The 13,665-nt window shown below is 54.0% G+C and overlaps 2 protein-coding genes across 2 annotated transcripts in view; one reads left to right on the top strand and one right to left on the bottom strand.

The window, feature by feature from the left end:
• The window catches only part of SKIC8 (SKI8 subunit of superkiller complex), a 14,734-nt gene extending 13,348 nt beyond the window's left edge, over positions 1-1,386 (bottom strand). The window contains exon 1 of the mRNA XM_027769236.1: positions 1,351-1,386. Coding sequence (XP_027625037.1) covers positions 1,351-1,386 — 36 coding nt within the window. The remainder of the gene's footprint in view (positions 1-1,350) is intronic.
• Positions 1,387-1,472: 86 nt separating this feature from the next.
• Positions 1,473-13,665, top strand: part of LOC114006578 (uncharacterized) — a 19,067-nt gene continuing 6,874 nt past the window's right edge. Inside the window, exons 1-5 of the mRNA XM_027769234.1 lie at positions 1,473-1,653; positions 1,962-1,981; positions 2,374-2,535; positions 3,375-3,484; positions 4,392-4,632. Coding sequence (XP_027625035.1) covers positions 1,473-1,653; positions 1,962-1,981; positions 2,374-2,535; positions 3,375-3,484; positions 4,392-4,632 — 714 coding nt within the window. The remainder of the gene's footprint in view (positions 1,654-1,961; positions 1,982-2,373; positions 2,536-3,374; positions 3,485-4,391; positions 4,633-13,665) is intronic.

Genomic DNA, 13,665 nt, shown 5'->3' with positions numbered 1-13,665 from the left:
GCTACAGGAGGCCTCCTCACCTTCTCCAAGAAAACAAGGCAACCTTTCATTACAGAGTTGTTCTATAATTCTATGGATCAGTCTCTGGGGCCCCTTCACAAGCCCTACCAGGTGTGTGGTTCTTTCTCCTTTGGAGCCCAGGATTCAAGTAACACCTATGCTCATCCCACGGTTTCTTCTCCCCAAGTCTGACTGCAGAGAGTATCAGCCTCGTCCCTTGCTATTCTTTATAGACAAAAACCACAGGTCCTTCCAATTTTAAATATTGATTCGAAATTTGACAAGCAAACATGGACAAGTCCAAAGACAGCAAAGGTCTTACAGTCCCAACAGAGGCCTCAACCAAAAACACCTGTAAGAGTCAATAGGCATGTAAACAAGGTGCCAACAGGTGGCATGGTGGTTAAGGTGCTGAACTCTCACATGGTCAACTGTGGTTCGAGGATCCGGTGGCTTGCTTTCTCACTTTCTCTCGCTAGTTAAATTTAAGATAACAATAAATAAAATTAAATAATTTTTGGGGGGCCGGTAGATGGCATGGTGGTTGAAGGTGCTGGATTCCCACATGGCCAACCAAGGTTTGAATCCCAGACCTGGCGGCTTGCTTTGTCACTTTCTCTCTCTTTCTCTCGCTCTGTCACTCTCTGGTCAAAGTAAAGATAAATAAATAAATAAAGTTAGATAAAATAATTCTTTAACAAAAATATTTATGTATATGTGACCTCACAGATATAAAAATTAAATGTGTTGCCTTGTTTTTGTTGTTCACAATACAAAGCACTCTTCCCAGGGTCTGGGCATGGTGGGATGCCCTTCCTCCAGGCCAGCTTCACATGTCTTCAGGCCAACCAGGCTGGTGATTCACGCTGTGGTCACCAGCTCTGCAGAGGTTGGGCCCCCCAACTAAATGTGTGATAGCATGTCATAGGGCTTATCAACACCCCATTCAGGAGACCAAGCAGCGAGGAGGTACCATGAACCAGGCCCTGTTTTAGGGACTACACGGATGAGCTCCTAGACCCTCAGAACCTATTCAGCAGGTATTCACATTACCCACTTTTCTGACAGAGGTTAGGGAAGCTTCCCCAAAGTCAGCCCACACTAGACGGTGGACTACCAAGATCACCCGCCTTTTACTCCAGGAACTTCAGAGCTAAGAGACCCACAGGAAAGCGACCTTCTCCGCAGAGACACCAGCTCTAACGCGGGGCGGCACACAAGCCACCTACGGGCTTCTCCTCGCCCCTACCCCGGGGCGGCGAGGACAAACGCACCCTTCGGGCCTGTGGCCTGCGGCATCCCCGAACAAACTTGCCGAGACGACCCTGGTGCCCACCCTCGCTCACCCGCCCTCTGGCCCGGGCCCTCGGCGACCCCGAAAACCATTCCCGCCGGCCTCCCGGACCAGCTCACCTCGGGACTGCCAGGATACACGTGTGACGCCAGGCTCCGCGCGACCGCGACGCGCGGTGATGAGCTCACCGGTGGGCGGGGCATCTCGCCCGACCCCGCCCCTAGGACCCTGGCGCAGGCTGCAGCGCCCTCTGCTGTCGCCACGCCGCACCGCGCGGGAGGCGGACGTGAACGAGAGTGGGCGGGAGAGGAGCGGAGAAGCCACGCCACGCTCGTCCCCCGGAGAGGCGGGGCCGCTCGGTACCAGCTCCCGGGAGCAAAGTCCTAGGTCCTGCTAATACTTCTGGGTTGATTGCATTATTTGTAACTAGAGAAGATGTTAAATTTCAGCTCGAGCTTAAGGAAAATAAAGATACAGTTTTATTCCTATCACAGATTTCCCTGAATGTTTGTCGTAAGGCCAATCAGAATTGTTGCTCTTTAAATATCTGTAACATAAATAAATAAATATCTATATTTATTTATGGTCTTGTGGTCTTGCAGGTCGGGACGGAACGAAAGGTTTTATAATCGCATCAAATAAAAATGTCTCATATTTTTCGTTTTAGGCCTTCGAAGAGCTGCCATGGTGAGTGATTGGAGGGAGCCACGGGCAGAGACACGCGGTTGCACCCAGTGCTGGTGCGGCTGCTGCGGGATTAACTCAGTTTTACAGGGAAGGAGACTGACTCGGAGGGAAGTAAAGAGCCGCTCCAGGGCCACTCGGCCAGCGAGACAGAGTAAGGACGGAGAGCTGGACTGTGGGAGGGCTACTTCTTTCTAATTCCAGATTATTACAGGAGGTGTAGGTGGAGAACAGGAAGCAGAGGGGTGGCTGAGAAGTCGAAGGCAAGACCGTTATGGGGCCAGAGGTAGGAGTCTGGGTTCAAATCCAATCCCACAGCGACGCGTCGCTTCTTGTCTCATGGTCCTGGGAAACCGAGCCAGGGAACCTCCTGAAGCTGGTTTCCTAACCTGCAGCGAGGCGCCCCGGGCAGGCGGAGTCTGGGCAACTGCACCTTCAGTGGCTCTACCACCACTAGCCACAGGGTGGCAGTCACGGCCCGCACAAGACCGCTCGGCCGCTTCCCACGAACGGATGAAGCGGCGGCCCCCTGCCCTCCCGGCTTCTCCAGACCCGCAGTGAGTGCTAAGCGTCCTTGTGGACCCGGGGTAAGACCTCTCGAGCCTCAGTTTCCTCACTTTGAAAACCAAGGTCGTCATACCAAGCCCCAAACCCCTATTGGTTTTCTTTTCTTTTTTTTGAAAGAGACTTTTGCTATAGGGCGCATGCGTTTGTCAGACAGCCAGGGACAGACTCAAGACAGAAAACGAGGAATCATTTCCCGCGGGGTGGCCACATGCAACCCTTTCTCTTCCTTTCTCCCCTGGGGATCTTGGGCACGCACGCCCACGGGCCGGCTGGGTTTTAAGAGGGTGGGTCTGGGACTCCAACCACCCTACGGGAGTCCAGTGAGGCAGCCACTACGCCATCTGATTTTCCAAGTGTGACCCCCAGACCAGAAGCATTAACATCACCTGGAAATTCGTTCAATATGCAAAACGTTCAGGCTACATTCTAGACAAACCCAATAAGACACCCTGGAGGTGGGCCAGCAAGTCTGCGCCTTTTAATAACTGACCATCGAGTCATTAAAATAGCGTCGGCCAGCAGGTGGCGCGGTGGCTAAGGCGCGGGGTTCCCGCATGGCTGCCCGCGGTCGGAGTCCTGGACCCAGCGGCTGGAAAACCACGCCAGGCATGCGTGTGCGTGCCCCAAGTCCCAAGAGAACAATGGAGGAGAAGGGATTAAAGGGTGGCCATGCCCCCTGAGGGGTGACTTCTCACTTCCCCTCTCTCTGGTGAATACACACGCCCTATGGCAAAAACCCAAGGGGAAAAAGCTTCCGCATCCGCAGTGGTGACTTCCGCCGGAATGCGCGCTTCCGTGCTCGTGGAGGGAACCTGCTTCATGGTCTCAGACGGAGCGTGCACGTCCGCGAGTCGCTTGTGGGACCTCGTACAGAAAGGACCCCACGTCTGAGAACCCTCGCCATGAAGCGTTCTTCTTGCAGTCATTCTCCAGGTCACGGTAGGCGTCTGGACCGATCTTTTTTCATTCTCCAGGTCACGGTAGGCGTCTGGACCGGTCTTTTATTTTTTATTTTTTGGAATTACTTCTTTTAAACAATGTTGCTATAAGGCTCGTGTACTCACCAGAGAGACAGGGAGAAAGAGGGAACGTGAGAAAGCAGGCTGCCAGCACCTTAACCACCACGCCACCTCCTGCTCCGAACTGGGCCTCACCTTGAGAGTCTTAGCCTTGCGCCCCTAATCAGGTTAGCACCCAGTTCTCCTCTGAGGACCCGACCTGCAGCTGGTAGGGTAGTTCTGCATCACCACGGCTGGCTCTGCAGGTGCCTTTCTGGCCTCTAAAAGCCGTGACAAGGCCGTGGCTTCCTGAGTAACTCGTCCCTTGGCGACAGTGAGAGTAGAGCAGAGTCGGGGGTAGGAGCCGGGGGACCGGAACCTTCAGCGCCTGCCACCAGGTCTTCCTGCTAAATCCGTGCGCTGTGCGCTAGCAGCCCTCCACGGCAGTTAGGACTTAGGACGCGGGGGACTGTGTGAGAGCCGCTGCTCCCCGCCCAGTGAGAATGAGGGCGGGCCAGCACCTGCCGCGCACTGTGGCTGAGCTCCCGGGACGTGTAGTGGTTCCCACCAAGCCTGGAGTGGGGAGCCCGCAAACCCCACAGCCTCTGAGGTGTCTGGAGACAGGGCCGTGAGATTCCGCGCTGTAACCCAGCAGGTCCCAGGGGGCGGTGAGATCCTAGGGGTTTGTGGCAGAAGGTCCCCTGCACAGGGAGCTATGGGAAAAAGCGGAGGAGGCCTGGCATGTTCCGCACACAGCAGACAAAGGCCTGCAGGGCCACTGCTTTTCCGGTCTAGTCACCAGCTGCTGGCCAGGGGCTGGCTGTCACCTGTCCATGTCTGCTCTCCAGAGTCCTCCAAAGAGACCCGGATGAGGCCAGACGGGATAGCGAGGAACTGACTGAGCTGAGGCCAGACGGGATAGCGAGGAATCGACTGAGCTCCCCACCTGCAAGGAGCTCCCAGTGGCTCCCTCAACAGAACCCTGGGCCGTCTTCAACAGAGATCCACCTTCAGGCCACAAAAGCCTTAGCGCGGCTGATCACCCTGCACGAGAGGTCGAGGAGGTGTGGTCCCCATGTCACAGAGGAGGTGAGTTGGCATAGGAGAGCACCTGGGTGCGACACGGTGGACTGAGGACTAGGGCCAGGCCCCGTGAGTCCCCACATGTCCCCACACCCCTGAGCTGGCTGTGGGTGGCCAAGGAGGGACGGACAATCCAGACCTGAGCCCCTCCCTCACAGCCTGCAGCACCCACCCCCTTCGAAGATGGGCAGAGCCCGACTCATCCCATGCTAGGATCTGCGTCTACCTCCCAGGGAGCAGCAAGCATCTCCTGAATACACCAGGTACATGCATATTTGTGGACCAGGGCTGGCAGGAGCCAGGGGTGGATCATAGCCTATGGTGCTGATCCTCCTTAAAAAAATAATTGAGACCAGCAGTTGGCATAATGGCTATGTCGCTGGACTGCCATGAAGTCAACCATGGCTCAAGTCCCGGACCTGGTGGCTTAAACTCGTGCCTCTTTGTGTGTGTGCCTAAGATCCTGAGAGGAGAATGGAGGAGAAGGGACTGAGACATGGCCATCTCTCCTGGGGTGATTTCTCACTTTCTGTCACTCTTTCTGGTGAGTGCGTGCACCCTATAGCCAAAAAAAAAAAAAAAAACTCAAAAGAAAAAAAGAAAGAAAGAAAAAAGAGCAGGGTTCCTGTGGCATGCTGGTAATTGTTTAACAACAAGCTCTTCAAGGAAAACAACTCCACCTGGTTATAGCATTCGCCAATTGCTGTGGTGTAAATGCAGCTTCCATGGGCGGTTTCCAGCGGCTGCCAGGCTGTTGTTGACTGATGCCTGGCTCTGGCTCTAGAGGGCTGGTACACACCGGCCCCAGCACAGCCGTGAGGGGTTCTGACGCAGGCTGGGGTGTGCACGCCCGATGTGCAGTATGTGCACCCAGAGACTGCCAGGAGGTCGTGTCCTCGAGGGAGAGCTAGGCGCGGTGACAGCAGGGCTGGGTAGGGGCCGCGAAAGAACCGCAGGTGTAAGGATTTGTATTTCCAAAGCTGGGGAGTGGAAAGATTGAGCCCGGGTGCGACAGCAGTCCTGCAGGAAATGCTGGCCAGAGGGGCCTGGACTGGCAGGAGTAGGTGGGGAGGTGGGTCTGGACCAGCTCTGAAAAGTCACTGCTTTGAGGTTGGCCACAGCAGAATGGGGAAATCCACACCCACCGCCGATTAAGCGCGGAGCTGTGGGAGCTGTTGGCCAGAAGTAACAGGTGCTCGCACCAAGCCGGAAAGCACCAGGGATCCCGTATCAAATGCGCTTCTGAGGGACAAAGAACGCAAGAAACCAAAGGAAGCTTTGAAAAGGCCTCCGTCTCACCGCAGGGCTCCGCGCTCCCCACAGCCTTAGCTCAGAGAGAGGGGGCCGAGGTGGGCCCAGGCCGTGGAGGAGTCTCCTGTGCTACGTGCCAGGGTGCGTCCTGGGGACCCAGCAGCACCTCTGGCTGAAGGCCGCCCCTTCCTGCCTGGCTGCAGGGGTGCGATGGAGCATAGAATTAAACCACACGGAGGCTTCTCTGCGTGGTTACCCCGAGAGCGGCCAGAAGGTGGCGCAGCAGCTGGGCTGTGGAAGCTCGCATTAGGGACCATTGTGGTCACCGTGGTCGCTATAATCCCTTCTGAGTGTTTACCACGGCCAGGCATGAAATTGGGCATCTCAGCCAGATTGCCTCATGTAAGCAGGTTGGACTAAGGCCTGGTGCCCATCCTGTCCACAGCCTGGACCCTTCTGATAGGGTGTGTGGGCTCTCAGTAGGGACCCACTCTGGGATCCCAGCTGCTGGTCCTCCCTCCATCCGGTGGTCTTCCACCCTCGGCTGCTGGTCCTCCCTCCATCCGGTCGTCTTCCACCCTCGGGTTCTGCTCTGCCTCTGCATTTAAAAAGGGCCTTCATCAGGTCCAGCAGGTGGCATGGTGATTAAAGAGCTGGACTCCCACATGGTTGACCACAGCTGGAGTCCCGGTCCTGGAGGCTTGCTTTCTCACTTTCCTTTTCTCTCGGTCTTTCTCTGGTCAAATTAAATAATAATAATAAATGAAATAAGAATTTCGTTAAAAAGGGGGGGGGCCCCGGTGCCTTCAGCGTCCCCACCGAGGGATGATAGCAGGCCCAGGCTGGCTCAGTGGCAAGAGTTTTCGTATTTTGTAGTTTGGGTCCTAAAATCTATTAGGATCAGTAAATACACAAAGATAACCAGGGTGATTATAAAAGGAAAAATGGGGGCAGCAGATGGTGTGAAGGTTCGTGCTGGATCCCACATAACTGGCTACATGGTTTGAGTCCCAGACCTGGCAACGTGAAAAATGCACCCGGCCCAAGGAGGTTGTGTGCCCCAAAACTCTAAGGGGAGAATGGAGGTGAAGGGACTTCCGCATGCTCATCCCCTCTGGTGGTTATCTGGGTACTTCCCCTGTCTCTTTCTATCCTTGTCTCCAGCGAGCACTTGTGCGCTATAGCAAAAAAAAAAAAAAAAAAAAAAAAAAAAAAATTAAAAGCAGAAGAAAAGGCCAGCAGGTGACATAGTGGTTAAGATGCCAGACTTCCATGTGGTTGACCGTGGTTCAAGTCCAGGACCCAGTGACTTGAAAATCATGCCAATGCATGTGGGTGTGAGCCCAAAATCCCAAGAGGAGAATGGAGGAGAAGGGATTATGGCATGGCCATTCCCTGGGGGCTGATTTCTCACTTTCTTTCTCTCTGTCTCTCTCTCTCTCTCTCCAGTGAGCACATGTACCCTATGGCAAAAACCTGAATAATAATAATATAATAACTTTTAAAAGGAGGAACAGGGACCAGCAGGTGGCGTGGTCGTTAAAAGCACTGGACTCCCACGTGACTGACCGTGGTTCAAATCCTAGACCTGGTGGCTTGATTTCTCACTTTCCCTTTCTCTCTGTCTGCCTCTGGTCAAATTAAAATAATAACAATAAAAAATAAAGTTAAAGCATTCTTTGTTTTAAAAAAAGGAGGAATAAAAAGGAAGAACGTGTCCAAACAAGCATAAACAATTATCTTAAAGTGTGAGTATTTAAAAACCATGGGAATTGGCCCAGGAGTAAATAAACAGGTCAACAGAACTGAGTTGAGAGTCCAGAAATGTGGGACAAGAAGGGCAGCGCTGGGGGCCAGCAGACGGCATAGAAGTCATATCTGTGGACTCCCACTTGGACGACGGTGGTTCAAGTCCTGGACCTGGTGGCTTGAAAATCACTCCAGGCGCGTGTACGTGCATGCCCAAGATCTTAGGAGGAGAATGGTTGTAGTACGGTCATTCCCCCAAGGGGTGGTGATTTCTCACTTCCCTCTCACTATCTCTGTCTGCACCCCCACCCCAAATGCATGCGTCCTAAGGCAAAAATCTCTTTCAAAAAAAAAAAAAAGGTGGCACTTGAACCATAACGCACTTCTGCAATATTGGAATGTCCCAGAAGTAGGTACGTAAGTCTGCCCCTCCCCTTTCCTGCCAGCTCCAGAGGCAGAGAGACGGGGAGGCAGGGAAGCCTGGCTGGACAACTGCTGTTGTTCCTGTAGCTCCCACTTCCGGGCACTGACTGCAAGAAGCCTGTGCTGCTCACAGGGGCTTGGCCTCATGAGGAGGGAGAGAGGCTGGGGTTCCACCTTGGACACACTGCGGCTTTCTCTGCGACCCAGATCCCTTGATCAGACATGCATGGGACCTTCTGCGACAGCCAGGGTCGCAGTCAGCCCTGGGAAGGCACAATTCTGTCCTCTGAGAAAATAATGGCCCCTTGGGCCAGGCCTCTGGGGCTGGGGGGTTCCTACTCTGTAGAAGCTGCCTCCAAGGGTCCCTTGTCAATTAATTTGGCAGCTCCGTGTCCAGGGGCAAGTGGTCTTTGAGAGGCATAATGTCTCCACGTCAGAATGAGTTATGGGCTTCTCCGTGGGGCTGTGATCATGCCTCACCCCCATGTTCCCCACCCCCCCCCCCAGGCTTGCTTTGGCCTCCGGGCTCCTGCTTTTGCATGCATCATTGCCTGGTCACCCCCTGGTCAGCGGGCGGCCACCGGGGACTCGTTGGAGACGCATTATCGGCCACTGGTTGTGAAGGATGATGGAGGGGCAGGCCCATCTGCACACACATTAGGCCCTTTGTCTCTGGGCTCGCGGGAAGATGAATGAGGCCTGTCGCTCGGCTTCTGCTGCCTGGGGGACAGCAGGCCTGGGCTGGGTGTCGGGTTGAAGCTGGCCTGTGCCCATCTCTGCAGACAGAACCAGATCAGACAGATTTAGCCACAACAGCTGAGAAGAGGCAGCGGGACAGGGAGTCCCAGAAAGCCACGCGGGCTGGGGAGGAGCGGTCTCTGCTTGGGCTATGCCAGTGTTTCCCACTGAAGCCAGTGCTTGGTCTCCTGGGCTGCAGTTCTGTGTGCATTGTGTGGACGAGCCTGGCAGAGCTCTCAGACTGGCTGATTCGAACTCTTCACACCACGGCAGCGAACCCTGGGATAGCCAGGCACCTGCCCAAGGTCACTTCGGGAATCTTCCCCAGTTCTGAACTTTCAAGAGGTTGCACCCAAGGCTAGGCTGGCCTCTGGATGTAGGAGGGTCTGGCAGGGCCAGCGGCACACAGAGATGGGAAACGAAGGACCCAAATGGGGAGGAGCTGCCCCAGTTTTCTGCACGTGGGTGAGCACGTCCTTGGCAGCTCATCCCTATTGGCTGGGCACCTCGAGGCCCTCTGTGACCTGCCTCTGTCCACCTCCACGCCTTCAGAGCATCCCCACCTGAATGTCACCAGCCCCACGGAGCCTTCCTCCAGGCACTCAGCATTTTGCTTCTGGTGTCGCCATGCTGGGTGACTTCGCTACCTGATTTTGAAGACAGCCTTTCTCACGTCTCCTCCAAGGAACCATACGCTCCATGCCTGACCTGAATCCTAGTCCTGGCACGCGAGTTCAGAGGAAGGAGGCATGCATGAAATGACCCGAGGCCCGACTCTTCGGGAAGGCATTGTGGGCATCCCTGCCAAGAGCCATCACGTGGGCCAGCCTCTGCCCCGGCAATCCCACTGCAAGGACAGCTCCTCAGCAAACAGCCCCCAAACAGGAGAAAACCTCGGAGACGCAGGGGCTCGGCACAGTGCCCCTCACAGTGTTAAAAATGGGCACATCGTGGGACCAGCAGTTAGCGTAATGGCTATGTCGCTGGACTCCTATGTAGTCGACCGCAGTTCGCATCCTGGACCCGGTGGCTTAAAACTCACGCCGGGCGCATGTGCGTGCGTGCCCAAGATCCCGAGAGGAGAAGGGATTGCGGCGTGGCCATTCCCCCTGGGGGGTGATTTCTTGCTTTCTGTCTCTCTGTCTCTCTCTGTCTGTCTGGCATGCACCCTATAGCAAAAACCTCTCAAAAAAAAAAAATGGGCACATCGTAAGTGTCCACTAGAAGGGGGCTGTATCCTTGGGCTGGGGTTGTCCACTGCGAAGGCTCTGAAGCCACAGGGAAAGGGAGGGAGACGTATCGTGGGGTGTTTGAACACCACGGAAGTGCATTACGTCTGAAGCACCGCCTCCACTTGCTACATTTCTGGACTCTCGATTCTGTTCTGTTGATGGCCCCCCATCTTATTGTTTTAGAAATTTTAAAAAAAATTGTGAAGTTAATATTACGTAGCGGCATGAAACTGCTTTTACTGTAAAACTAAATATATATACATGGTTTATGATCGAATGTGATTACCCCATAACAGATGTGAAAGAGGAAATTGGGAGGAAATACAGAAACACAAATGGAGTTTTTTTTTTTTTCTTGGCTCATTTTCTATAGAATATTTTTTAAAGAATTATGTTATTTAACTTTATTTATTTATTATTTTCCAGTCTGATGAGAGAGAGAGAGAGAGAGAGAAAGCAAGCCACCAGGTCCAGGACTCAAACCATGATTGGCCATGTGGGAGTCCAGTGCCTTTAACCACCATGCCACCTGCCGACCCCTCTATACAGTATGCTAATTTAAAAAATGTATGTGGGCCAATTGGTGACATAGTGGTTGAAGTTGACTGACTGTGCGTGGTTCCAGGCCCAGGCCCGACACTTTGAAACACACGCTGGGTGCACGCAAAATCTCAACGAGAGGGAGAAATGGAGGAGAGATTGTGGTATGACCATTCTTCATGGGGGCTGCTTTCTCACTGTCCCTCTCTCCCATTCTCGGTCTTCCTGGTGCGTGTGCATCCCTCTGGCAAATGAAGAAAACACGCTCACAGAAATACATTGGGTTGTCGGCAAGTCATGACACATTTTTGCACACACAGATACATCATGACTTCGCCTATGACCTAATATATGTATTTTTTTTTTCAGTCTGAAAACAGCTGAAAACAGCCACTGTTTATTTACTAACCAGATTACAAAAACAATCATGGTGGGCACCTTAGTTCATCCTTCTGATAAGTCTGTTGATCTGGTCTTCCCTGTTGCCAGCATCTCCACCTTCTACAAAATAAGGGGTCTTTTTTCTTCATTCCACTCTGTGGAGAAGATCATTTGAAGGGCCACAGGAAGTTATTTGCCTCTTTGAAGCGTTTTTCCAACAGTACAGATTTCATGAATCAGATCCCCCCATGCATATGATGCCGAATTTACCAAGAGATGGAGCAATCAGAGTTATCTGTCAAAGCAATGCTGCTTATTGATTCTGCCATAACCACGTTTGTAGATCAGTTCATTTACTGACTTCAGGTTCGGGTACCCCCAAGCAATATAGGGTTCCAGGATTCTCCGCATGTTAATTGAAGCCTTGTTGAGCTTAACAAAAGTGCCACTGAAGATCTGGCAAAGACAAAGAAGCTGCAACCCCTTTCGAACCCTTGGGGTCACACCATTGATCCCTCTGATCCTGATGACAAACGCCAGTTCGGTTCTGCAGGTGCATAGAAGTTCCAGCTTTTCTTGCTATCCTGGCCGTGCGAATCTCAGTTCTGTACATCTGTCTATATTCCTTATGATAGTGCTGAGCTTTTTCATAGATAAGCTTCCTCCTTGCCTTTCGAAGCATCTTTCTTGGCGTTTGATCTTCAGCTTCGCAAAATTCTTTCACTTTTTCTTAAGGGTTTCTGGTGCAGCACGAACCTTTTTCTGGGTGGCTTCCGCGGCAGCAGGAGCCTTTTTCTTGGTTTCTGCCGCAGCAGAAACCTTCTTTTTCTTCTCTCAAATACCCTCCATGGTTCCGGCCGGAAAAGAGCGTACATTTGTTCTTTAATTTGCAAGAGAGTGTGTGTGCTTGTCAGAAAGACAGGGAGAGAAAGCACTCCTTACCCCATCGGCCATCGTCATGCTGCAATCTCTTCTTCATTTCTCCATTTGGGGCACACACACGCACGCACACCCTCCCCCCTGGTATATTTCTCAAGTCGTCAGGTCTGGGACTTGAACCATGCACTCTCAGCACAGTGGGGACCAGTTGCCTTTACCACCAGGCCATAGAGCCAGCCCAGTCCTGGCGTCTTGAAGGTAAGCAGTCCCATCCATCCTTTTGTTGTCTTACTAACTTTATAAAACACCGTCATGGACAGATGGGTTTCCCGATTGCAGAGGACGCTGAGGCTCCATGAGAGGAGAGGTGACTTGCCTAAAGACCATGGCCACCAAACTGGGGACCATCTGCACAGTCCCCCAGCAGACTCTGCCCCCGTCCACAGTACTGTGTGGTTTCAGGATGGCTAAAACAATAGAACTTCCCAAATGGACCTTTCCTTCAGCCACCTCACCCCACACAGAGGGGGCTGCCTTGGGGACAGTCCTGTCATCTGTCAGGGGCGATGGATGTGTCCACGCTTAGACAAGATGGATGGGTCGTCCGTAATGAGTTAGGGAGCCTGATCCCCCTCGTGGGCCGGGGGCGATGGCTCTAATGACCGCTGGGCCTGGCCTCCCTGAAGACAGGCAGCCTGCTGTAGTTCATCTGTGGCCCCCACAAAATTGACTGTGGCAGGGAAGCCTCCACCCCCTCTAAGACTCCTCTTCCCATCTCTGGGGCCAGGTAGAATGGAACAGGCTTTCTGGGGAACAAGCTGGTGGCAGAATCAATGATGGTGGCGTTTCAGGGCAGGAAAGGGCAGGGAGGAAGGTAAGGGGCTCGTCACCTGGGGCTGAGGTCACCTTGACCCAGAAGGACCTCCAGTCTGGGTGAAGGCAGGGCCTCCACCCACAATGCTTTCCTCTCCTCGCAGAGTCAGCTGCCTCCCTGCAGAACTTCCCTAGGCAGGAAGGTGGGACGCGTGGTCTGAAGCTGCCCTCCGTGCTCTGAGCCTGGGTCTCCAGCCTCCACTTCTCCCTTCCCTCCCCTGGTCCCTTCCACTTGGCTCCTGGCCCCAAAGAGTCGGAAGAGTAGGATGGACAGAAGCTGGGAAGGGAGGGGAGAGCCCAGCCCCGGGCCAGCTGTCAGAGCACATGCACAGGTGTGGCCCCACGGAGGCCATGTCTGGAAGCTGCCCCCGTTCATTCACTGTCCCCTCATGTGCATCACCCACGCCCATGGTGGCGCGCCCGGTGACAGGCTGTGGCTCTGGGCATCAGTAAGACTCCGTCCCTGCTCCACGCTGCTCTGACTCAGGAAGCTGGAGAGATGTGCATAGGTCAAACACCCTGAGGGCACACAGCAGGGGTGGGTGGGCAGAGGTGAGGACCGGGGAGACTTCCAGAGCTGGGACATTGGAGCGGGGTGTGGAATTGTGGGAAGGGAGTTCTCCGAGGCAGGCAGAGGGGAGAGCGCTGTGTGTGCTTCCAGGGACAGCCCATGGGGAAATGAGAGGCGGCAGGATGGAGGGAAGGCTCACCAGGCCTTGGAACTGCAGCCCTCTTAGGCAGGGAGGCCACAGGCGCGTCTGTGAGCAGCTGAGCGATGGCTGGCTTGCAGACTGGGAGACCGGGAGGAGGCGGCGGGGAAGGTTCTCCAGGTCCAGCAGGGGCAGTGGTCGAGGGGACCTAGGGAAGGTGTGAGTCTATGAGGACAGAAAGGCCTGGCACCTGCAGCGTCCCCAGGGCCTGTTCGCGTGTGTTGGATGGAAACCCCCCCAAGGCAGGAACTCTAAGGGAAGAG

This window comes from Tupaia chinensis, unplaced genomic scaffold (genome assembly GCF_000334495.1).
Source record: "Tupaia chinensis unplaced genomic scaffold, TupChi_1.0 Scaffold000078_1, whole genome shotgun sequence".
Taxonomy (NCBI): domain Eukaryota; kingdom Metazoa; phylum Chordata; class Mammalia; order Scandentia; family Tupaiidae; genus Tupaia; species Tupaia belangeri.
This window is presented reverse-complemented; position numbering and strand designations above follow the sequence as displayed.